This window comes from Leuciscus leuciscus (genome assembly GCF_965113295.1).
Source record: "Leuciscus leuciscus genome assembly, chromosome: 12".
In the NCBI taxonomy this organism is placed as follows: Eukaryota; Metazoa; Chordata; class Actinopteri; order Cypriniformes; family Leuciscidae; genus Leuciscus; species Leuciscus leuciscus.
Genome location: NC_138736.1, coordinates 9,644,261 through 9,670,237, shown reverse-complemented (window position 1 = coordinate 9,670,237; position 25,977 = coordinate 9,644,261). Strand labels below are relative to the sequence as shown.

At 35.4% G+C, this 25,977-nt stretch overlaps 1 protein-coding gene and 1 long non-coding RNA gene across 2 annotated transcripts; one reads left to right on the top strand and one right to left on the bottom strand.

Moving 5' to 3' along the window:
- The first annotated feature begins 2,652 nt into the window (after positions 1-2,652).
- On the top strand, positions 2,653-24,058 carry poc1bl (POC1 centriolar protein homolog B (Chlamydomonas), like). Its single transcript, XM_082185171.1, has 11 exons — positions 2,653-2,929; positions 7,078-7,512; positions 13,387-13,556; positions 14,752-14,941; positions 15,057-15,242; positions 16,333-16,450; positions 17,454-17,630; positions 19,674-19,805; positions 19,915-20,025; positions 22,317-22,469; positions 22,622-24,058. Exons 2-11 carry the CDS (start codon positions 7,136-7,138, stop codon positions 22,748-22,750), a joined length of 1,743 nt encoding a protein of 580 aa, XP_082041297.1. The 5' UTR covers positions 2,653-2,929; positions 7,078-7,135; the 3' UTR covers positions 22,751-24,058.
- LOC309510419 lies at positions 9,388-11,719 on the bottom strand. Its single transcript, XR_014210362.1, has 2 exons — positions 11,621-11,719; positions 9,388-11,415 (listed from the first exon to the last, which is right to left on the bottom strand). It is a non-coding gene; the product is annotated as an uncharacterized lncRNA (long non-coding RNA).
- Positions 24,059-25,977: the final 1,919 nt, after the last annotated feature.

Here is a 25,977-nt window from a genome sequence, read left to right as displayed (position 1 = left end):
ATGCATTATACATAAAGGCCTTAAGTAAAGTGGTACCGAAAATGTTTTGTAGGGTTCTGTCAAGCACTTCATATACAGTAGAGGTTTTATATGTGCCCATGGGATCGTTATATGAAATTATTTTTTTATTAATTTATTGTTTTAATTCATTTTTAATTTAATTTTTTTAATCAGCTCGTAAACTTTTATCAGTTGAAAAAAGTTTAAATAACTTGTTAAACATGAAAGTATTGTTCAATAATTTTGGATATTTCTCCTTATATAACCTTTTTGGCATAAAATAAAATAATAAAACAAACATTTTGTCTTGTTTTCCAGTAAAAATATCTAAACATTCTTAAAAGAAAATGATTTCCAGTAAAAAATATCTAAACAATCTTTTTTTTTCTTTAAAAAAAAAAAAAATTGTGTGAGAAAGACTTATTTATAGACTATCTTCATTTATGTTCCCAGATGACCTCATCATTCCCACTAAATGTTCTAATATTCATGCCTAAAAATGTAGGCATAATTAATTGAATTAATTTATAAAAATGAATTTGATATGTTCTCTGAAAATGTTATTATCTAATGATAAACTTTTCCTGGAACTTGTACATTGTTGTTTAAATCGATTAATTCAAGATTTTCTTTGAAAAAATTATTATCTCATTTTAATTAGAAACTTTTACTGGCGAACGAGACAAAATGCTGATTATAGAAGTTGATTTTTACAGTGTAAAGTTATGAAAACTGTCCAAGGTTGTAACATCTTGGCTGTAAATTCAGTGTGTCCATTTGAATTATGTAGCATATAAAACTATCTGAGACACAGTTCTCAGTTTGATGTCTGCCTTGGGACAGATGAGAATGAGCATAAATGTTTCAGACAAGAGTTATACAGTGCATTGGCAGGGCAGCAGCTCAGCTTTCTGTTCAACATGCAGCTCTGCACTGGCCAGCATACAGTTCATGTTCCCTTGTCAATAATTACTTCTGATCTATGGTAACAGTAATGATCATGATGAGCAAAGAAAAGCAGGCATTGGTGGTTATTTCACGGTGTCAACACATTAATCTGTGTCATGGAAAAAGACTACTAAATAAAACACCTGCTATGAGCTGTTCAGTGAATTGTATTTAATATATTTACATTTGTTGATAGTAACCAAACTAATTTGTGGCTTATGTGCAGAGCTGGAAATGATTTACAGGGTCCAGATATACCTGTTCCACCTGTACAATAGAAAGGTAATACTGAAGCACAGTTAACCCTATCATGTCCAGATACAATCTAAGAGTCTTAACAGTCTAACCTTGAACATAAAAGTCTTGCCACGTTGCAGAATGTGTTTCTCTGCAAGTTGAGGGCGTTGTTGAGTCAACATTTGAAAGAATTACAACATGCTTACATATTCCGAGGATCCTCCAGCAACACATGAGCAGGACTTCAATGGCAACATTATGATTGCTTATACTTTTGTGTCATTTAATAGGGTCCTTTTAATTAAAACTGTTTTAACTGCTGTCTAACTTTAGCCAGCACTGTGATCAAATTTTTAACCATTTATGCACATGCTTCTTATTTGTAAATTAAATTAGTCAATTTTCTCTTAACTTGTGTATTCTTTATAGGCTGATTTAATAAGAGCATTTTCATTTGTCTGTGGATTTTCCATGTGTTCACTCAAATCAATTAGATGTTGGAGCTTCACATTGCTATTTATATACTTCACAAAAATATTTAAAGGGCAATCGATCATAAAACGTATTTCTTCACTTAACCTGAATGCATCATAATTAAAGGTGTCTTCTCTTGATTCCTTTAAACTGATACACATTTTATAATTAAAGATTAAGTAAATCTTTTTGATTCTTAAGAAATACATAATGAAACTGCATAATTGGACAAACAAATAAAATAAAAAATAAATAATGGTGGATTCTCAAAAAACAATACAATTCCCATGATCGGACAAAAACAAACAAACAAACAAACAAACAAACAAACAAACAAACAGCTATATAATGGTTGATTAAAAATAAAAAAATAAAATTGCATGATTAGAGAAAAAACAAACAAACAAAAAATGGTTGATTCTCAAAAAAATCATAAAATTGCCCAGTTGTACACAAACAAATAAACAAACAAACAAAAGGATATAGATAGATAGATAGATAGACAGATAGATAGATAGATAGATAGATAGATAGATAGATAGATAGATAGATAGATAGATAGATAGATGGTTGATTAAAAAATATATATATAATGAAAATGTTTAATTGGACAAAAAACAAATAATGGTTGATTCCGAAAAAACTGCACGATTGGACAAAAACAAACAAACAAACAAAAAAACAAACACAAAAACAAACAAACAGCTATTGGCTGGTTGATTCATGATTGGAGAAAAACAGACAAACTGGTTGATTCTCAAAAAAAATGCATTGAACAAACAAACAGACAGACAGATAGATAGATAGATAGATAGATAGATAGATAGATAGATAGATAGATAGATAGATAGATAGATAGATAGATAGATTATACCGGGAAAATCTTTTAAAAACATTCGACAGTGAGAATATTAAATGACGCACAGGGGCTCTTGAGTGTTCAGCTAATGCACGCACATTGAACTCCAGCCTTCCCATAATGCTCTGGTCACGTGGTTCACTTTATGAAGCCCAGACTGTCAAATCTGAAACTTCCTGGGGTGCGATGCAGTACATGCAAGACTATGACATTTACTCGCCATGTAACTCGTCAAAAGATCGCCCTTTTGTAAAAACTCCAGCTACTTAAAGCGATTAGCGCGAGGAGCAGCAGTTGTGTGTGGAGTGGAGTAGAGCGGGTTTGTTGTTTGAGGAGGATGTGTGTGTGCTGACAGTGACACGAGCGGCACTTATACTGTATCTGTCTAAGAGCACGGCATGAAGAGATCAGGTAAGACCATCAGCTATTGAGTTACACGAGTCTCGTGGATGTATGTATGTGGGTGAGTGTGCAATATGAACATGTTTTGCATGTTAACGAGCTTTCAGTTTTACATGGAAAGTCACTGCTCGGCTTTATCATTGTATTTTGGATGAAAATGTACCTTATGTTATATACAGTTCATATTTTATGGGTTAAAATACTTATATTAATAGTTTGATGATCTCATGTGCTTCTGCTGCATCTTTACGAAGTGATCTCAGATTACTTTGTGTGTGTGTGTGTGTGTATGTGTATGTGTGTAAAAAATACTCTGGTGGTACCATGGTGCATTGATAATAATACTATAACCATATGCTTTGACATGCTTTTGAATGATGCCCATATTTCTATGAAATGGTGTTTAATAGTTCAAGCTCTTAAAGAATTGTATTACATTACCATGGTATGCATCACGGTACCACCATGTTTTCAATTACCATACTTATTTGTACTTTGATTTGTTTTGGTTAGTTTCTTCAAGTGTTGAGAGAGAGAGTCAAAATTCAGTCCTTATTTGGCACTGCTACTTCTTATTTTGGAATTTTACATTATTAATTATGCTTCTTCTTCTTCTTCTTTTAACAAAATGTGTGTTTTACTTTCCTAAACCAGCTAAACCAGTTGAGTAGCAATTCAACAAGGCTGGGTGACAAGCTAAGACCAGGAAATCATCTTTTTTCATCTGGGTTGTCTAAAATCCAGAAAATATTCTCCTGTCAAAAGTTTGGAAACATTAACATTTTTAATGTTTTTCAAAGAAGTCTCTTATGCTCACTAAAAACAAAGTAAAACTAATATTGAGAAATTTTATTACAAATTAAAATAACTGTTTTCTATTTGAAAATAATTAAAAAAGTTATTTATTCATGTGATGGCAAAGCTGAATTTTCAGCATCATTACTCAAGTCTTCATTGTCATTCTAATATGCTGATTTGCTGCTCAAGAAACATTTATTATTATTATCATCAATGTTGAAAACAGTTGTGCCGTTTAACATTTTTGTGGAAATGGTGATTCTTTGATGAATAGAAAGTTCAATGAACAGTATTATTCGCATTTATTACATTTATTTATTAAATTTATTAAAGCAGTTATTTGAAACTGAAATATTTTATAACATTATAAATGTCTTCACTGTCTGGAGTAATGATGCTTAAAATTCTTTCTATTGTAAATTTATTACAATAGAAAACAATTATTTTAAATTGTAATAATATTTCACAATATTCCTGTTTTTACTTAATTTTTAAGTAAATAAATGCAGCCTTGGTGAGCATAAGAGATTTATTTCAAAAACAATAAAAATTTAAATGTTTACGTACTTTGACAGTACTGTATATTTTAAATTTTTTGATATTTTATTTTATAAAATGTTGTAAATATTATTTGAAAAAAATCCAAAATTTGTATTTACAGTGATGTTTTGATATATGGGTGTGAGTGACAATGACTTCAAATAGAAAAAAAAAACCTGTAATAGAACTATAAATAATAATAGATATTTTATTTAAAATATTTTAATCTATATGAAGTTCAAGTTCTGATGTTCTGGTTTGAGGACAGGTGGTTTCAGGAGGGAGTGAGTGATAATGTAATGTAATATCATAATTTTAAAAAAGAGAAAATGGAAGGAAATGCTACATTTGTGTTAAGAACAAGCAAGTGACCAACACTGATTCGTTTCAAAGTGGATGTAGTAGGTATTTAAAAAAAGAATTGTAAGGCATATAATAGTTGTGTTTCGAAAAAAGGGAACAAAGCTGCAAATGGAGAGCACTTGTTCGACCAGTAAATCTGGATATGTCAATCATTTTGGGCTGGTACTAACTCACCTAAATTTAAGTAGAGCGTTGTCAAAGTCCTGTTATGTACAGTAATCATCTAGGCCTATTGCTTTCAGCAGGAACTGTAAGCCAGCTGTAGTCTATAACACAGATGTTCTGGCTCCTGATTCACATGTAGCAGCAACATCCATCTCACTGTAAACAGAATAATGACAATGTTCTGACTAAACCCTCCCTAGATGATGTACTAACAGCTCGGGTTGTCTCATTTCCGCCTGCTTATTAATACAGCACAGACAGTCCTTTCTATCATCCTTCTCATCCTCATGTTGTTTAAAACATGTATAACTTCCTTTCTTTTGTGGAACACAAAGGGAGAAGTTTAACAGAATGTCTGAGCTCCTCTCTTCCATTCAATGAAAGTAGGTGGTGACTAGTGGCTGTCAAGCTCCAAAATGGACAAAAAAACACTAAAAGTAGCCCGTATTACCCAGCAGGCATTATAAACAAAGTCTTCTGAAGTCATATGATAGTTAGGAAATTTAAGTTATTATTCACTGAAAATCTTGCTTCGACAGCTATGGTCACCATTCACTTTCATTATATGAAAAATAACAGCTTGGACATTCTGCTGTGAATTTCTCCTTAGTGTATCATGGGAAAAAAAGTAAAATGGGTTTCAAAAGACATAATACGGTTAAGCTTTTAAACACTTTTGTGCACAAAACCAGTTTTTGAACCTTATAATTTAAAGGTAATAATGCCACAGAGGTGATACTCAAGCTTCTCAACCCTCAAGAGCCACAGTTCCCCAGCTTTCCCACATCCACCCAACCTATCAGGTTTAGTACGGAAGTTTTTATGGGTGCCCAGTCAAGGGTTGCTTTCAGAGAGCTCTCCATTTTGTAATCCCAGAAAGCTTTTGTCACTTGGCTTGTGACCAGTCTTTTGGAAAGGGGGAGCTACATCTTCAATAGATCGGAGCAGGAGAAGAAAACACTCTTCATAATTTTGATAGTCAACTTAAAGGATGAAAAATAATATAAATAAGCCATTTTTAAAAATTGCTAACATTTTAAATAAACACTTTTAGGAATGACTTAAAGGGATAGTTCATCCAAAATATATATATATATATATTTTGGTCATCATTTACTCGTCAAATTGTTGTAAACCTCTATGAGATATTTTGAAGAATGTTGGTAACCAAACAGATGCTGTACCTAATTGACTTCCATAGTATGGAAAAAAAAAAATGATATGGAAGTCAATGGGGGATCAGAAACTGGTTGGTTATACCAACATTCTTCAGTTCAGAACATCTTCTTTTGTGTTCAACAGAAGAAAGAAACTCATACAAATGGTGATGATGGAATTTTTAAGATTGTGTGAACCATACCTTTAAGTGTTGAAAGACTTTTGGGCCCGCTTTACATCTTTTTTCTTATACAAAAAAATGTGTATAAGAAATACACTGGATTAGTTTTATATATCATTTATAATTCAATGGTTATATTTATGACAAAGTTTTGGAAATTTTTTATGAGTAAATGTTTCATAATGGACATATGGTTTCAACATAAGAAGTGCAGTTAAACCTATTTTTAAAGAGCACACAGAAGTGGAAGCAATTTAAAGCAATCCAATAAGCCAATAGGTATTTATAGCATCTAGTTGGATCTTCTGAGAATGTTCTGAGTTTGTTTTCATACATATCTTCCCCTCTTTTCGCTCGCTTTTGCAATTTGCACACATTCATACGGTAGTTAAGCCTGCATCTGCCATCAGCTGTTATACTGCCAAACATTTTAACCACAGACTCCCAAATATTTGAAGTGCATTGATGGTCCATTAATATTATTTAGTGTGCAGTTTTGTTGCATATATATGTGTGCGTAAGTAACATTCATTATTAAATGAGGTTAAAATGTTGAAGTGTTGTGATTGAGGAATGGAATTACTGTCTCAGACTGTCCGTCTGTCACGACCACTGTTCAGCTAAATCCCTGCATGCTGAAATATTAATGCAGCTCAATTATGTGATTACTCAGCTGATGATGGATTGTCTGTATTCAACCCCTCAAATTCAGCTTCAGTGATTGGAGCTGGCGGTTAACATGAGACTTTAGTCAAACACCTTGGGATTAAAAGTAGAAATGACGTGTCTGAATAATATGTTCCATTTTCAGTTAAAAAGATCTTGAAACACTCTTTTTTTCGTAAACAGTACATTGTTCATTGACGAGGCTTTCAGTAGATCAGTCTGGCCAGTGGCCAATGTATCAGTCTATCTCTAATCTGCATCTTCTCTTTCCTCTCTTGCCCTTCAGAAAGGTGGGAGTCTGGGGCTCTTTGACTGGTGCTGTTATTGGTGCTGGCTGCCAGGTCATGAAGATCCGCTGGTCGAGGAAGGTGGCTCTCCTGGCCAAGGTCGGCTTCCTCTTTTCTCTGCTGTGGCTCTTCTATCTCCTTATAGTCCGTTCTTCCCCGCCATCTCTGGCTGATAATGATGGTCAACGGCACATCCTGGATCGTGACCTTCCATCCATTGAGGAGGAGGACTCCAACAACCTCCTGCGGCCTGTTTACGAGAAGCTAGCACCAGACTCCAACGCTCCTGGAGAATATGGCCGAGCCACCCGATTGACCCTCAGCACTGAGGAGAAGAAAGAGGAGGAAGCCAGCATTGAGCGCTATGCCATCAACATCTTCACCAGTGACAAGATATCTCTCCATCGCCATATTCAAGACAACAGGATGCACGAGTATGTCTTCCACACATTACACACCCTCCTACCACCTAACAATGCCTAAAGGCTGGCCCACACTAAAAGATTTTTAAAAACGTTTCAGATTTTCAAAATGTGAGAGGCCACAAACATGATGATAAAACAATCATAGATTTAACAGTTTTGTTTCTATAGTGTGTGGAGTGCTGCTATGTGACCAAGACGCACACCATTGTGCATTGATACCATTCACAAACAACCTTGCGAAAATCTCTCGCGGTAAAAGGTGACTTTAGAGTAAACAAACATGGCAGACGCAGGCCAAGAAAAATGGCCATAATAGTGTTTGGACTTCTTTTACAGAAAATGTTATGCTTTTGACTTCTATCAGCTCGCTTTCTGATTTGTTTCGTTCCACGTGACAATCTACAGAGTGCGTGCGGTTTAAGACCCCAGCGTTCTTCTGAGCAGATTCAATCATTTTTAACACGCATCACACCTCAAGGAAATCTGATACGATAATCTGTAGATCCATCAAGATAATTGTGACTTTACCTAGGATTGTTGAAAGCGGAGAATTGGGCCCACAATCAGCCTGATTATCTTGTAGTGTGTGGTTGCCTTTAGAAACCACATAGCAACATTCTGAAAACACTATAGTAACTGCTTTGAACACCTATCAACAGTTTAGCAACCACAGAGAATACCTTAGCTGCTACAAAGCAACATGCTAAAAACATAAATACCTTATTAACTGTATAGCAAAGCCTTGGAAACCACCTAGCAACACAATAGGAACCATCCAGAACACCCAAGCAACCACAAAGCAAAACACACCTTAGTAACTGTTAGGGGTGGAACGCTACACAGAAGTCACGGTTCGGTTCATACCTCGGTTCAGACATCACGGTTCGGTACGAGTTCGGTACAATGGAGGGAAAAGCAAAACAAAAATGCAACAGGCTTGTGCATGTCTCAGGCTGTACCACCAAAGGAAAATAAATTACTTAAATTACTTAAGCCTTGTATTTTTTAAATAAGTTTTATTAATAAAGTAAAGGCATAGAACCAGTTTATTTGTAGTGCACTGAAAATAGTTTTATATAATTAGTTTATTAATTAAATGAATAAAAAGACCAAAAGACCTTGAGATATGTTTGGTAATTGTACCTGAATGAATTGAAAATTAATTTGCTACATTTCAGATTAATATATTTGTTTTAATACATTTTAATAACTTTTTAAGACTCTCTCTCTCACTCTCTCTCTCTCTCAGTGGCGGAGCCAGGATTTTTTCATAGGGGTGGCCAGGCAAGGGCCAGCAACCAGTCTGGGGTGGCACAGAAATCTTAATTATTTTATCATAAAAAATAATTTGATAATGTATTGGACTGTTTTAGTGCCTAAACAACTGAATAAAGTGAATTTGTACTTAATTGTAATTGAGAAAGTAGTGAATTAGGAATCATGGAATACTGAGTGATTTTTATATTTTTTTATTATTACCCACCACCTCATATTAAAATTAATTAAATAGTAATAAAAGGGCACACACTATAGCTAAAGTTCAACTTGCTCAGTTAGCTTGGTTCTGGTTCTCAAAATATCCAATAGCTTGTTCTACATTGTTGCATCTTCATGGATGAGATAACATGCAGATAAATACTGTAGTCCAAAGATTATTCAACCTTCAACGCGTTTTATATAATCAATGAACTCTTCAACCAATTAAAAAAGTTTAACTTTCTATATTAGTTGTCAAAATATATAATTGCAACAGTTCTATCATACCTAAATTAAAAAGGAAAACAAAAGTTATCTTTTGAATCCCCATGTGCAAGAATGTGAACAAGGCGGAAGTCAACAGCACAAAATGTAAAATGTTATGTTTTTCATAATGTAATGTTGCCAGAATGTAAAATTATTTATTTTATGGATTTAAAAATGATCCTTTTTTGTTTGTCCTTTACAAATTAACGCAAAATGAATGCCTATCGTCTAGTACAAATGCACAGTGCTCACATTTATTTGGACATTAAAACATTACATATCAGTTTGTGCCTTATATTGTGATCTCACATAGCAGAATATTTTAATCCAGACACATGGGACGCATATATAACAAATACATGCATGCAATTTTGACTGCTTTAATCGCCTTTTTGATTCTTACATGAGTTAATTGACGACAACTACGGCTACAGCACGCCGCATTTGCGCGTACCGCAAGCACAGTACAACAGCTGTCAGCCGTATGACAGGAAAGTTAGTTAGTTTTACTGACATTTGGCCTGACAACATCTCATCTTACCGAAGATAGCCAACTGAATAAGGACAACGCCCTTTTCTCAGCATCAAAAGTGTCACAAGCTTTCACACACATCTTCTAAAATAAAAGTAGCATCAGAAAAAAAGAGAATTATGTTTGTTGTTGACTGCACACTATTCGACTTACTCAAAATGGTCTTGCAACCCACCAGTTGAGAAAGACTGACTCTATATTTACTATGTGCATATCACTGTCTGATATTCTGCTGAAGCTCATTCGGCACTTGCATATTTCCGCACTCGTTTGACTTGCGCCTGGCGCTGAGGTGAAGTTGGAGTGTTCGTCTGAAAAGTCTCACGTTTTTTGTGGTCTTAAAGAGACGGTTCAGCGTTTAAAAAAATTCAATTTTTGTCAATAAAAAAAGAGACAGAAACAGCAGTTGTGAGAGGGGTGGCCAAGCTTAGACCAAGGGTGGCCACGGCCACCCCTGGCCACCCCCTAGCTCCGCCAGTGCTCTCTCTCTCTCTCACACACACACACACACACACACACACACACCATATTCCAGCATTGCAATCTTTACATTGCAGCCTGCTTCAGAGCTAAGGCGGGGCTACAGATTAGGTGTCCCTAAAGAACCAGCGTATCTAACAGTAGTTCCACATTAGATTAATTCATTTGTACGCGAGTTTTATTTATTTTTATACCGTGTATTCTCCGTGTAAATTTATGCACCGAACCGTGACGCCCGTACCGTTTCGGTTCAATACGAATACATGTACCGTTCCACCCCTAGTACCTGTATAGCAAAGCCTTGGAAACCACATAGAAATCCATTAGCGACCATCCAGAACACCCTAACAACTGCTTAGCGACATGCTATAAACACTCTGAACACCTTGGTAACTCTATAGCAAAGCCCTGGTAACTACATGCACATTAATAACTGTAAGAAAAGCCCTGGAAACCCCCTAGCAGCACCTTAGCGACCATCCAGAACATCCCTACAACTGCATGGCAATGTTAAAAACACTCTGAACACCTTAGTAACTCTATAGCCAAGCCCTGTTAACCCGCTAGCAATGGCACGGCAACCACCCAAAACACCTAGCAACTGCAAAGCAACATGCACCTTAATAACTGTTAAGGAAAAGCCCTGGAAATCCCCTAGCAACACCTTAGCGACCATCTAGTACATCCTAACAACTTCATAGCAACATGCTAAAAACACTTAAAACACCTTAGTAACTGTATAGCCAAGCCCTGGTAACCACCTAGCAATGGCACGGCAACCCACCAAAACACCTAGCAACTGCAAAGCAACATGCACCTTAATAACTGTTAAGGAAAAGCCCTGGAAATCCCCTAGCAACACCTTAGCGACCATCTAGTACATCCTAACAACTTCATAGCAACATGCTAAAAACACTTAGAACACCTTAGTAACTGTATAGCCAAGCCCTGGTAACCACCTAGCAATGGCACGGCAACCCACCAAAACACCTAGCAACTGCAAAGCAACATGCACCTTAATAACTGTTAAGGAAAAGCCCTGGAAATCCCCTAGCAACACCTTAGCGACCATCTAGTACATCCTAACAACTTCATAGCAACATGCTAAAAACACTTAGAACACCTTAGTAACTGTATAGCCAAGCCCTGGTAACCACCTAGCAATGGCACGGCAACCCACCAAAACACCTAGCAACTGCAAAGCAACATGCACCTTAATAACTGTTAAGGAAAAGCCCTGGAAATCCCCTAGCAACACCTTAACGACCATCTAGTACATCCTAACAACTTCATAGCAACATGCTAAAAATACTTAGAAGTTAGAACACCTTAGTAACTGTATAGCCAAGCCCTGGTAACCACCTAGCAATGCCATGGCAACCACTCAAATACCTAGGAACTGCATAGCAACATGCACTTTAATAACTGTATAGAAATGGCCTGGCAACCACCAAGAATAAGCTAGGAACATGTTGGTGACTATGCTTGTCATTGCAATTGTATTTATAGAGGCATGTGGCAAATAAATGCATTCCATTATATTCCATTACAAATAAGCATGTAAAATAAATAGAAAATGTGCTTGTTTTCACTTCCAGAGGAATTGAAATCATGTCCTGAATGGCGATTCCTCAGGTGATTTATACACTTGTGTCCACCTCACAGCTTTACAGATGTTGTCTGTTGTCTGAAACGAATCCATTGCCTGCAGCCAGACAACACGATTAAAAAATGAACAACAATAGAAAAATAGAGCTGGGACGTTTTCTCAGAACAGCAATGCTTTTGTATGAGAATAATTGTTTCATGGTTCTTGTCACACAATAATGAGTAGGGTTCAAGCTGCTGCTCTGAAAAGAGAAAGTGTCCCCTTGGACGACGAGAAGTGAGACAAATTGGATGCGTTTTTTCTCCCTGCAGTCTTTCAACCGCGCTCCGGTTGCCACATCACAGGAGATCACACACGGCAGGAGCACATTTCTTGGCATCAGCAGGGATTTTTATCAGTTAATGTGAAGTTCTTTTGCTCGCTTTCTGAAATAACTTTTAGGCAAGTTAGTTCTTGTCAAAGACTTAAGCATTACTGCCAGAAATTATGCTGTGGGGTTTTTTTCTTGTGCATTTCTCCTTGTAGCGATAATTATTGTAAATGTGCACAAATGTAGTTGCCGTCAGTGAATGTAGAGTCTCTAGAGTTTAAAGAGTTCAAGGAACACAATGAAGTGCACATTTGTTTGATCAAAAATAGAGTTAAAAAAAAAAGTAATAGTATTACAATTGAAAATAACTGTTTTCAATTTTGTTTTTGAATTTTCAGCATCATTACTCCCGTCTTCAGTGTCACATGATCCTTCAGAAATTATTCTAATGTACAGTTTTGGTGCTCAAGAAACATTGCTCATTATTATCAATGGTGAAAACAGTTATGCTGCTTAACATTTTTGTGGAAACTGATACATTTTTCTCAGGATTCTTTGATGAATAGAAAGTTCAAAAGAACAGCATTTATTTGAAATATAAATATTTTGTAACATTATAAATGCTGTCACTTTTGATCAATTGAATGTGTCCTTGTTGAATAAAAGTGATACTGTCTTTCCAAAAAAAAAAAAAAAACCTTTTAAATGGTTGTGTATATTAAACATTAAATAATGAGTATCTTTTAGCTTTGAATAGCTCTGCATTTATAAAGTTTCTGCCTTAAAGGGTTCAAGTTGTTACTCAGAATGCTGTGAAAATGTCTCTGGCATGTCTGGTTGTCTCCCATCAGAATCTGTATCTGAACCAGAAATGGTTGCTTACAGATTTTAAATTGGGAGTAAGTCAAATACAAAAAAAAGAGGAAAAAATGTCTTGTTTTACAAATTGAAAGTGACATTTATTAATAGTCAGATTCCTTCTTCAATTGTCACGTGACACGTTATAAGTCGACATCCAGTAATGATGAACGTGATGTCAGTTTCACAGAGCTGTGTCAGGTTCCTCTACGTTTTAGATGTTCACATTTGCACATTATAATATGTAGTGTGTAACTCACAGGGAAAACGGTTTGCTTAAACCACATGATCTGAATAAATGCCAGTTTGCTTTACCGTCTGATTAACTCTTTCTCTTTTTTGCAATGCCAGATGCAAAGCAAAGAAGTACAACATCCGTCATCTACCTACAACATCAGTGGTCATAGCATTTTACAATGAGGCCTGGTCCACTTTACTCAGAACCATCCATAGTGTGCTGGAGACGACGCCAGCTGTCCTACTGAAGGAGGTCATACTCGTGGATGACTTCAGCGACAGAGGTGACGTGACACTTTCTAGACAGAATTCACGTTTTTAAATCTAAAATTCCACTAGTTTAAAACTACTTTTTAATTATTTACGTCCTTTTCCACATTTGTCTCATCCTGATTGGTCAGCACTTCCAAGTCAAGTCAAGTCAAGTCAAGTTTATTTGTATAGCGCTTTTCACAATACAGATTGTATCAAAGCAGCTTCACAGTATTAAATTAAAATAATACAACAAAGTTTGTTTCAAGAGGAATTTATTGATTGATAAAATTAAATTAAATATCCCCAAAATATCCCCATTTTGGGGGATTTCACAACCAATTATGAATATTTGTGAAGCAAGGGAAAAAATTTGAACCTATTAGGTGCTACATATTAATGAATTAAGGCCTGTTCATGCCAAGAATGATAACTATAAATATAACTATAATTTATTATATTAATAACTCGTTATTAAATAACATTTGAAGAATATTTTACCATCCACAATAACATTCTGTTTATTCTATGTGCATTCTGCAGTTATGTTGTTGATCTCTTTAAATGCTCAAGCCAGTGGATTCTGATTGGCTGTCAGTGTTTTTTATCATTCATCAGAAAAAAAATCGTTACAATATCGTTATCATTATAGTCATGATGTGAACTGCCATATTCTCATAGAATTAGAACCATTAATGAAACTTTTAGTTATCATCCTTGGTGTGAACGGGCTTTAATAAAACCTTATTACATTTTATATTACGTTTATTACGTTTAAAAAGCAAAATTTTCAACATGCCTTAATTGCATTGAAATATACTCACACATTTGTCCATGTTTGCATATTTCATGCTTCCTCTACAAAGTTCTGGATAGTAAGGTAGCGATAGTTATCATTCCATATGAGCTTTTAGGTTATACTTTATTTTAAGGTATCATTGTTACAGTGTAATTTATATATTTAAGTACTGAGTGATATTAAGTAACTAGTAACTACATGTACTTACTATAGGGTTAGGATTTGGTTGAGGGTTAGTTGCATGTAATTATGCATAATTTACTGTTATTACTATGGTAAGTACATGTAACATATGTAACAAGGACACTGTAAAATAAAATGTTACCAGTTTTTATATTAGCTGACATCCATATGTGTTTTCCTGTGATTTGGCCATTATGTGTTGGATCCTGATAAAAAGATTCACATTTTCTTTGCATGCATTACAGTGTACCTGAAGTCACAGCTGGCTCAGTATGTCAGTAACCTGGAGCGTGTTCGTCTCATCCGCACCAAAAAAAGAGAAGGTCTGGTTCGGGCACGGCTCATTGGCGCCACCTACGCTACAGGACACGTGCTCACCTTCCTTGACTGCCACTGTGAGTGTGTGCCTGGCTGGATCGAGCCACTGCTGGAGAGGTGTGACTTAAAAATTCAAATGTTGCATAGAAACACTTCCATAATCCACAGTAACAGATTTGTGAAGTGTATTAGCCAGGGAAATGCAAATTTTATTTGTCTGTTCTATCGTCAGAATCGCTGAGAATGAGACCACCATCATATGTCCGGTTATTGACACCATTGACTGGAACACATTTGAGTTCTACATGCAGACTGAGGAGCCGATGGTGGGCGGCTTTGACTGGAGGCTGACATTCCAGTGGCATGGAGTGCCTGAAATCGATCGCAAGATACGCAAATCCAGAATTGACCCCATTAGGTTGGTTTCTGGTCCTCTTTTTCAATCCAATTTTGCTGTGTGTATTTCTTGGCAATTTAAGAAAAAGATTATAAATGCTTAAAGGGATAGTCATCCTCACCTGTATGTCGTTTCAATTATTATTTATTAAGTTATTTCAATTTATTGAATTTTTTTCCAATTATTGTTTCATTTATTATTTATTCTGTGGAACACAAAAGAAGACATTTTCAATTTTACTATATTTTACAATACTACTATTTATAGTAGTATATATTTTTTGTTAGCTTATTGATCCATATTGGATATTTATATGAGCTGATATTGCAAATTTTATTGTTTATTCTCATTTCCTCTATGTTTACATTTAGATTTGTTGTCATTTAACGCTCACTTAAAGTTAATATTTAAAATCTTTTAATGAATTGATTAAATGTAATACATTTCATAACACTGTTAAATGTAACTTTTAACATATCTGGAAATTAATATCTCTCAGATTTCATTAAAATATCTTCATTTGTGTTTCGAAGTTGAACGAAAGTCTTAAGAGTTTGTAGCAAAATGAGGGTGAGTGAAGGATGATAGAATTTTCATTTTTGGGTGAACGAATCCTTCAACAGTTATTTTTCTTACTGTACATTCTTATGTTATGAAGTCTATAATTGATTTTAGTTTTTAGTGTTTTATTTTTAACTTATTTAGACAAAATAGTATAGACATTTAATATTGGCCTTCAACCAGATCATAATTACAAACCGTTTTTGATTAATTATTAAAGTTTAATATTGGTGCATTCCTAAATGAAAGCCATAACGGTTTGGAATGACATGAGACTTTTAAATGTAACTCTCCCTTTAACCCATCCAGACTTTAATAAAGTTATATTCACAGGGAAATGTGTATTGTGTTGATTAACTGCAGTGCAGTGAAAGAGATTTAATTTTCAGACCTAGGTTTACATTAAAATACGGTTCAGTTCTGCTCTAGATTTCTCTCCAGGTTCGTCCAAGGGCAGACCCAGAGGTGCTTAACTGAAACTAAGAAGCACTTACCTGCCAGGGAATATCTCTGATGAATTGCCAATGATCTGCTGCTTTTCGCTTCACAGGTCTCCCACTATGGCAGGGGGGCTCTTTGCCGTAAGCAAGGCTTACTTTGAGTTTCTGGGCACTTATGACATGGGCATGGAGGTCTGGGGAGGAGAGAATCTGGAACTTTCTTTCCGGGTAAGACACCTGTATTCTGTACTCCTGCTACCTATTGTACTGGTAATTTGCATATGCTTTTCATCAGAGCGTGTCGACGTGCTCTTGGTAGCATGAGAGACTGAGCATTTATAATTAGACACATCTCTCATATTGGATTTCTTTTTTCAGCCTATGCTTAGAAATGAAGATTGATGGTTAATACCATGGAGTAATCTTTTATGCATATGGAAACAGAATACAACGCTCTATCTTCTAGGGCTGTACGATGTTCATGTATAATAGATGTGCTGTGAATTGGAATAAAAAGCATGTGGGAAATAAAGCTGGAAAATGCCTAAAAAAAGGAATTTTGTCGGTGTCTCAACGGATCTAATGCGCTGTTGTCATGTCATGTTTTATTTCTGACAGGCAGTGCATTCCATTAAAATCAGATACTTTGTTCACAGAAAATGTTGAGTTTGTGTGTGCAAAAATAGTATGCGAGATGAGTCGAATCTCCATAAACAAATAATGATGCTCTAGATATAAATGCTTCTGGATTATTAGCTTTCATTTTAAAGCTGAACTGTGAAATTTTTTTCAATGTTAAAATATATCATATTTTAATATGCAGAACTATATATACAAGTCAATCGTAGGTGGGTTTTTCCCTAAAAGCAAACACATTGATCTGTTTTAGCATCCTAACCATATTGAAAACAATAATGATTTTTGTCATTAATTATTTGCAATTATTAATAATTATTTATTTAATAATTTAATTTTAAAAATCCATTATTTATGTATCTAGTGGTAAACATTATATACTTAACTTTATTTTAATTATTAATAATGAATAAGGTGATTAATAATGTTGCATTATTTGCTATTTATTTATTACTTTATTGATTATTATATTTGTTCACTACTTAACCTTACAATTTTTAATAATGGAAAACCACCTACAATGTCTTTTTTTTTTTAAAAATTAATCAGAAATTAATTTTGATTCTTGCTTCATTTTGAACATGTTTTGTTACAGGTGTGGCAGTGTGGAGGGTCTTTAGAAATTCACCCATGCTCCCACGTGGGTCATGTTTTCCCCAAGAAAGCACCGTACTCCCGATCCAACTTCCTTCAGAACACTGTCCGTGCTGCGGAGGTTTGGATGGACTCTTACAAACAGCACTTCTATAACCGAAACCCTCCAGCACGCAAGGTACACCTCCATCCCTCCATCCATTCATCCATCCATCCATCCATCCATCCATCCATCCACCCAGCATAACCTGTCAGTGGGCGGCACCTCTTTATTAAAGGGATAGTTCACTTTGAAATAAAATTTTGGTATGTTTTAGCTTACCTCAAGGGCATCCAAGATGTAGGTGTCTTTTTTTCCGCAGTAGTTTCAATTTTGATATTTTTAGGTCAAACCGTTCTTGTCTGTCAGTCATATAATGCAGGTCTATGGTCACCACCTCAAAGAGCATGCACAGAGTCCAAATTAAAACAATTCCCCATCGTCCAAATTAAACAATTCCCCATCGTAAGTACACATTGATGGCCTAAGACACGAAACGAGCGGTTTGTGTGAGAAAACGAACAGTATTTATATCGTTTTTACCTCTTGAACACAGCTGCGTCCAAATGATCTGAGAGCGCGGGCGGGTATAGATATATACAATAGAAGTCGCCTTGGCTACTGCAGTTCATTGGAACGAAACCGTAGCCAATGCGACATCTAGTGTATATTTCTATACCCGCCCGCGCTCTCAGATCATTTGGACGCAGCTGTGTTCAAGAGGTAAAAACGATATAAATACTGTTTGTTTTCTCACACAAACCGCTCGTTTCGTGTCTTAGGCCATCAATGTGTACTTACGATGGGGAATTGTTTAATTTGGACGACGGGGAATTGTTTTAATTTGGACTCTGTGCATGCTCTTTGAGACAGTGACCATCGACCTGCATTATATGACTGACAGACAAGAACGGTTTGACCTAAAAATATCAAAATTGAAACTACTGCGGAAAAAAAGACACCTACATCTTGGATGCCCTTGAGGTAAGCTAAAACATACCAAAAATTTATTTCAAAGTGAACTATCCCTTTAACATCCTGTGTTGTTGCATAATCAGAGGTGTACAACCATTGTGTTATTTCCTCTTTTAACTGCTTCAGTGTTTATCTTGAAAAGTGCTGTTCTCAAAATTGCTTACGTACTCCTGAAGGGGAAAAAACTGTGAAAGAGATAAATGATGCTCAGGTTTTGCTTGAATGCGTTCGTTCTCTCGGCTTACAGTGTCTGTTCTTCCTTTGGCTGTCTTTGAAAAGCTTATTAGCTGACAAAGATACTAAAACTAGGCCAAACATATATTATATCACCCTGGCTGACATGAATGTGGCATGTAACTCCATATTACTTCACAGACAAATTACATTATTAATGTGATCAAATAATAAATCATTCTCTGGTAGCCACATCACCAGATGCAACGAGTGAGGATATTTTTCCTGTCAATATATGGCTGTCATGATGAGTTGTTCTTGTACCTCAGGTCTGAATGAAAACACACCCTTTTTTCTGTGTGAGGTGTTACCTAAATTAATATTATCTTGTTTACCTGGTTGGGTTTCTTTGACTTTTGGCTTGTTGGAAGTGTGTCGTGGCAGTTCTTGTGTCAACATTACAGGACAGCGCCCTAGAGGAAGTACTTACGTGGCATTCTTGTTTGATATCTTTGAAGTTGCTACTAAAGTAAAGATATTAAAAAGTTATTAATATCAGTAAAGATTATAAAAAAATCGAATGGATAAAGCAGAAAGGTTTTAGTGGCAGAAAAGGTATTTGTTCTTGTTTATTTATCTGATAGGGACAAAGCATGTTAATGAACATTTGTAAAAAATACACAATTATAGCAACATTGCTAATTTACATTCGCAGTCCCTAGGCAGGTACGCACAAGAACAAATACTCCACTATACACACACAACACTACAAAGAGACAATACCCCAAACACATTATTAAAATTTCTTAGAAAAATGTTTACACAACTGATTCGTCATAAGCCACTTCTTCAGATGAGCTTTAAAAGTGTGATAAGTAGAACATTGTCTTATTGACTGCTGTAAAGTATTCCAATATTTGCTCCCTATTACAGATAATACTTTCTGACATGTGGTCAAGGCAGTCCTACATAGATTTCAGTCGGTAATCTGTAAGCTTTGTCTTGAGGCCTGATTTTATTTTGTTCTTGTAGGAATCTTACGGGGATATATCTGAAAGGATTGTACTGAGAAAGCGGCTTCAGTGTAAGAGCTTTGAATGGTATCTGCAGAACATCTATCCCGGCCTGCATGTGCCAGAGGACAGGCCTGGATGGCACGGAGCGGTAAGTGACTAATCTAATCTAGTCTAATCTAATTCCTTCTGGAGGTCCTTTTTGATGTCATTCGCGAATTTCTTTAATGGTTTTACATTTTTCCTGGCTCCGGGTGCAGGTACGTAGTGCTGGAATCCACTCTGAATGTCTAGACTACAATGCCCCGGACCACAATCCCACAGGAGCTCACCTGTCCCTGTTCGGCTGCCATGGTCAGGGCGGTAATCAGGTAACTAACATCAATATTAACGCTTCTGTGGAAAAATTTATTATTGGGGGGAAAAAACTATAAAAAATCTGTTCTTTCAGTTTTCACTGTTTTGTTGAATAATAAAAAGCATCAAAAAGTCTTCAAAAATCTTTTTGTCACTAGGCCTACATTGTTACTGCAAAATACATTAAAATAACAACAACAACAAAAAAAATTTTATTTAAACATTTTAATTATGGAAGTAGTCTTTTAAAAAAATAAATGAATACATACAAACTACTGCTTTGCATATTATATTTATATAATATTGACTTTTTTTTTTCTTTTTCTTTTTTTTTTTTCTGATATCTTATACAGCCAACGTGTAAATGTTTATATTTCACCAACAAATTGGAGTAGAAGCATTATTCAATTATTAAAAAGTTAATATAAAAACATATATTTTTTTGTTTAACAAAATTTGATGAATTAATTGATTGTTAAATACACTTTATTTTCATTTTCCGACATTTTTAATTGCAGTGTTAATTCATGAAAGAACTTAAGTTTAGTTTCACTACTTAACACCATATAAGCAGAAAGTGGTGAAGGAGAAAGAGTTCTCACATCTATCATTAAAATGGCAAATTTGAATTAGAGGAAGAGAACGAGATTTGAGAATAGTCTCCCGCATGGAGTTTACCCCACACTTTGAAAGCCACTGTCTAACCCCACAGCCTGATATCTTCAAAATAGATTAAAGGGGGCTTTCTAATATTTGCCAGAGCTATCGAGTTACTTTAAAAATGAGCATGAGGTGCTTTCATGTCCAGTTATATAACACCTACGACAGCAGATGCAGGAGATCCATCAGACCCTGTTTGTCGCGTTTGCAGCGAAACAAAGCTAGCTTTATTTGTGCAGAAACATAATCCATCCTGAGATGTGCTGCCCTTCTGAGGTTTGTTATTTATCTAGTATCACAGTTGAAGAAGTGAATGAGTTGCTGGGGATGTATATGTAATGGAAAGGGCAACCTGTAAATGTGTCCGGTGGCTTATGTCGCCGCTCTGCATCAAGGGACATGGTGAAGTAGTGAATGTGTGTGTGAAAATCAATGTTTCCACAGCCTGGACTGAAAAGGAAACCTTAGCCACTTCTCCTCAAAGATAGACATCTGTATGAAATATACATGTGGCTAATGAGACTAATTTTTTTCTTTTTTTTTTCTTCCAGCGTTCTAACCTTTACCCTCAAAGGATCTATTTCTGATCCTCTGCTTTGAGAAATTGTTTGCTTATGAATTATTAACCGGGCGTTGATTTTTTACAACATCCGTGCAAACGTCCGTATTTGTCGCTTAAATGACATTTGCTGCTGAACATGTTTAGTTTTTCTAGAGGCATGTTTTTAGTGATTTTCAAATGCAACAAATATTTTCTCAATATTTTTCAGCCTTTTCTATTTCAATATTTATGCATTTGCTATGAATGGCTTAAGCTCATTTCTTTGCCAGTGTATCAGACATTGTAGCCAAGTAGATTCAAATGATATATAAATATACACATTTTTAAAAACATATACACTACTGTTCAAAGGTTTGGGGTCAGCAATAATTATTATTTATTTATTTTTGGAAAAATTTTTGTAAGAAATGCTTCTTGTGCACCAAATCAGAATATTAGAGTGATTTATGAAGGATCATGTAACACTGAAGACTGGAGTAATGATGATGAAAATTCAGCTTTGACATCACAAGAATAACATTTATTTTAAAATGTATTTAAATAGTCATTTTAAATTGCATTAATATTTCACAAAAAACACTTTTGACCTTAAACTCATTCTTCTTGATGGAAATAAATGTTGTGATGTTATTTCCATCAAGAGGTGCATGCATTTTTGGTCAAGATTTTGTATTGTCAATGCAAGAGTCCAGCACTCTGTAAAGTTTCCTCCAGCACATCCCAAAGACTTTCAATGAATTTAAGGTCTGGAAATGATTATTCACACTCCGTCTAAACCATTCTTTCACAGTTTGAGCCTGATGAATCTTGACATTGTCTTCCTGGAATATGACCATGATGTGTCTTCCTATATGGTTGTTTAAGAAATGAAAAGCTACACACTCCATCAGTTAGGGTTAGAAGAACTGTTGCCAAACATATAACATGCTAGAAACATAATTTGAATTTATGTTGGAATATAATGGAAATTAATTGAACTTCCTAACTCTTAACACCATCACCATGTATGAAAACTCACAAAAGCCAAAGAAATGTGCCAAATTACATTTCAAACAAACATTTTTCTCTCTCTATCTCTCTCAGTACTTCGAGTACACATCTCAAAAGGAGATTCGGTTTAACTCCGTGACCGAGCTGTGTGCTGAAGTCCAGGATGGATTGACACACATAGGGATGAAGCACTGTCCACAAGACGGTGCTCCCGTTCCTCCCGGCATCGTGTGGGAGTTCAGAGACGTGAGTTTGTTCGCCTGTAGCTCAGTTTATCACTGGCGTGCCATCAGAAAACAGGATGAGATAAGACAAAACCTTGTTTGGCATGTTATTCCGTATCAGATATGCTTTCCTGTAGCATTTCCATGCCTAAAACGATCATTGTGTCTTTTCAGGATGGCAGCATATATAACCCTCATTCAAACATGTGTATCACGTCCTACCGCAAAGAAGATGGCCGTACTGATATCCAGATGAGAAGCTGCTCTCCCGGAGACAAACACCAGCGCTGGAACTTCGAGTGACTTTAACCCTTATGTGAACTTAAATGTAAGTGCAATTATCAAAAGGAACGTCTCTTCCGGGTTGGCATTGAAAAAGGCATAAAAATGGGACCCGTCCTCCATATAGTGCCTTTGCAAACCAAAGCGGACATGTATTCGTAGTGCCAATTCTTGCGTTTCCTTGTTAGAGACGTTCAGTGTGCTATTACAAGTCTGAAGTGCATATTAGTACTGTTAATATCACATTGTAGCAAATTCAACCATCCAACGAACATAGTGTTGTGTTGGAGCAGCTTTTTTGTTTACATTGATGCACTATATGCTTTTAGTGAATCATTTTTAGACTCCGCAGTAGCTAATCTTTAAATCTACTGCACAGTGATTTATTTAATTGTACCAGAAGTGACTGATTTGAAGATGTTGTGAATGGGTTTGTCTTGATTGTTGCCTGTTGGTTTCCTAAGGTATTTTTTGTATCATTTTGTGACTGTTTTCTTTTCTATTTTGTTCTTCTTCTATTTTTTTATATTGTTAGGGTATTTAGGGTCTTTTCACCTTATTTTGTGCAAGCTTCATGGAGGATTTTGGCACACTGGTGTTGATGGAACTGTACCAGCATTTCAAGTTTCACTCATACTAACGTCAGTGTTCAAATAGTTTGTTAATACGTACACTTCATTTTGAAGTAGATTACAGGAACTGCACTTCAGAGTTGGAACAAAATATTAAGCAATTATGGACCAAACTTTTCAGATCTTGCATGTTTTTCATTGGCCTAAACCCATTTTACCTTGCATTTAAGAACCAAGTTTTTCTCTACTACCTATTTGGGAATTATCCACTTTACCTGTAAATTGTTTTCCATGAAAAAAATGTATAGTAGGTAATTTATTGACTCAACAGAAAGTGCCTCTTCAGCCTGATTCCTTTCACAAAAGTGCTCATTTATCATCACAAATCAGAGTACAGTACTTTACCATGATATTGGCCAAAGTAAAACGTTCAGAAAATTTACAAAGTGCTTTTATCATGGGTCTTCCAGCATTCAAAACTCACAGGACTATCGGTAAAGATCTTGAAAGTGCTATATCGTAAATGACTACATGGATAACACCTTTATTTTTGCACTAAAATGGATTTTAAATGGTTTTTAGGTCTCTAAATGGTTTAATAGGGATTGTGGGAAAGTGATCATGAAATTACTACTGATAAAGCACAGTTTGTGGTGATCATGTATTTTGCTTATCGACTGTAATGAAGTATTTTTGGAACATGGAAAAAAAAAGTGCAAAGTATTTTTGTCTGAATAAATTAAAGTTATAAATGTCACATTTGTTGTGGTGGTTTGTTTATTTTAACAGTGTGACTTTGCCTTGACTTTCTGTTGCTGTGCCATCTAGTGGTGGGGAAATGTGCTGTGGCATAAGACTCAAAATATGTCCAAAATATTATAGCATTGTAATGCATGCAATCAGATAAAGTTCCTTGATTTACATCACCTCAAAATAAGGTTTTCCCTTCACAGTTTCACATTTGTGACCTGAGCCTCTTATACAAACTGGATAATGAGGAAACCACAAAGGAGGTTCTGCCAAGTCAGGCTGAAATGTTTAATGGCACAATCTCCAGGTGTGCCACGCAATTACATAAATGAAGCTGGAGGTCACTGAACATTGTCATCATCATGTTATATCTACAGTATGCATAAATTAGGCTGTATTTTCCCCCTATGACTTATGGTTGGATTGTGGACAGTTGGTGCATGATGAATGCTCCTTAACGGAAGCTGTCATCTAGTTGGACCTCTGAGAATATTGCAGCAATGAGTCCTTCATTAATTGCCATCTTACACATCACATTTCCCTTAAGGTCATGCAGAGGTAGTGCAAATAATTAGATTTTTCTTTATTTAGATTTGGGCTGTAGTTTGCTATTCAAGTCACCATGAAATCAAAATCGACTTCTTTTTTTTTTTAATGGAATATTGCTGTATTTATTATAAGTGATTTCTCCATCATGTGCCCTTGTAATCCCTCGCTCTTGCAGCGGCATCTGTTCTCTGATGATGTGTTTACTGGCGCGAGGGCGGGACAACCTGTCAGTCACATGAGATCGACCAATAGCAAATCAAGTCCCGTCCTACTTTCTTCTTTGTATTTTTTTTTTTTTTTTGGCTGAGAAGCCGCTTCACTCGGATTCACATTACAATAGGGAAGAAAAGACTATTGCAGCTTCCATTTCATGCTTACTTTAAAGGGACAATTGATTGCACAATCCTGATAATACGTGCAAAACTCAGTAATCTCTTAAAAACACGTATACTGTGCTGGTTTGTATTGGGTGTTATGAATATATCAGCCTATATTTTACATTGATGGCTGATTGGACATGTTAGAAAAGCTATTATACACAGCTCTGTGTTCATACGAGGTAAATGACTGTGCAACATTGTGTGCAGTGTACCATAGATTATTACAACACAATAAGAGTGTTCAATCAAAAAAGTGTGGCACTCAGATTACCATCTCACCTCTCTGATGGCCTAATCAATAATTAAACATTAATTTGGGTAAACATATTTTGCTTTCTACATGGATCATCTTACATATTTTATCATAAAATATTTATTGTACGAAGCGAATGGAGTCATGGTAGGGGACGGAAAATATTACAATATTTCTATGGGTGTATATTAGACTAAGACCTACCAATATTTCTAGCAGTTCTGCTACTGTATACAAGTAGTGTCATGTTTTCTTTTTCTAAATTTTAATTTCAATATGCATACTTATTAAAAATGTGAATTAAATTTTTTATTTTGTATAAAAAAAGAGCTGTACACGAACCCGGATTTTTAAAGTTTCTTTTAACCTTTTAATAAGTCATTTATTAATAAATTATCATCTCATGCCATCAAGAAGAGGAGCCTTCTTCAATAAAACAGCTTTCTTAAAATGGGAATTTAAGTATAATTCACTTTCTTTTAACATTACATTTTGTGGCTGCGATACAGAGACAACTCACAAATATGCAGACTTGCAGGAAAACTTTAATGCATAAAATTATTAGAATTCTGTATTATTCTACATTTTATCAACAACTACAATCTTACTTAAAACCACTAGTTTTTGTGGTAGTGAATCATTTTTAAGACGATGGTAATTTGCTATTAGTTAGATAAGAATTTCCATCAGGTCACAATAGAAACTTTATAATTGTATCATGATATTAACCCTTTCAGGCCCGAT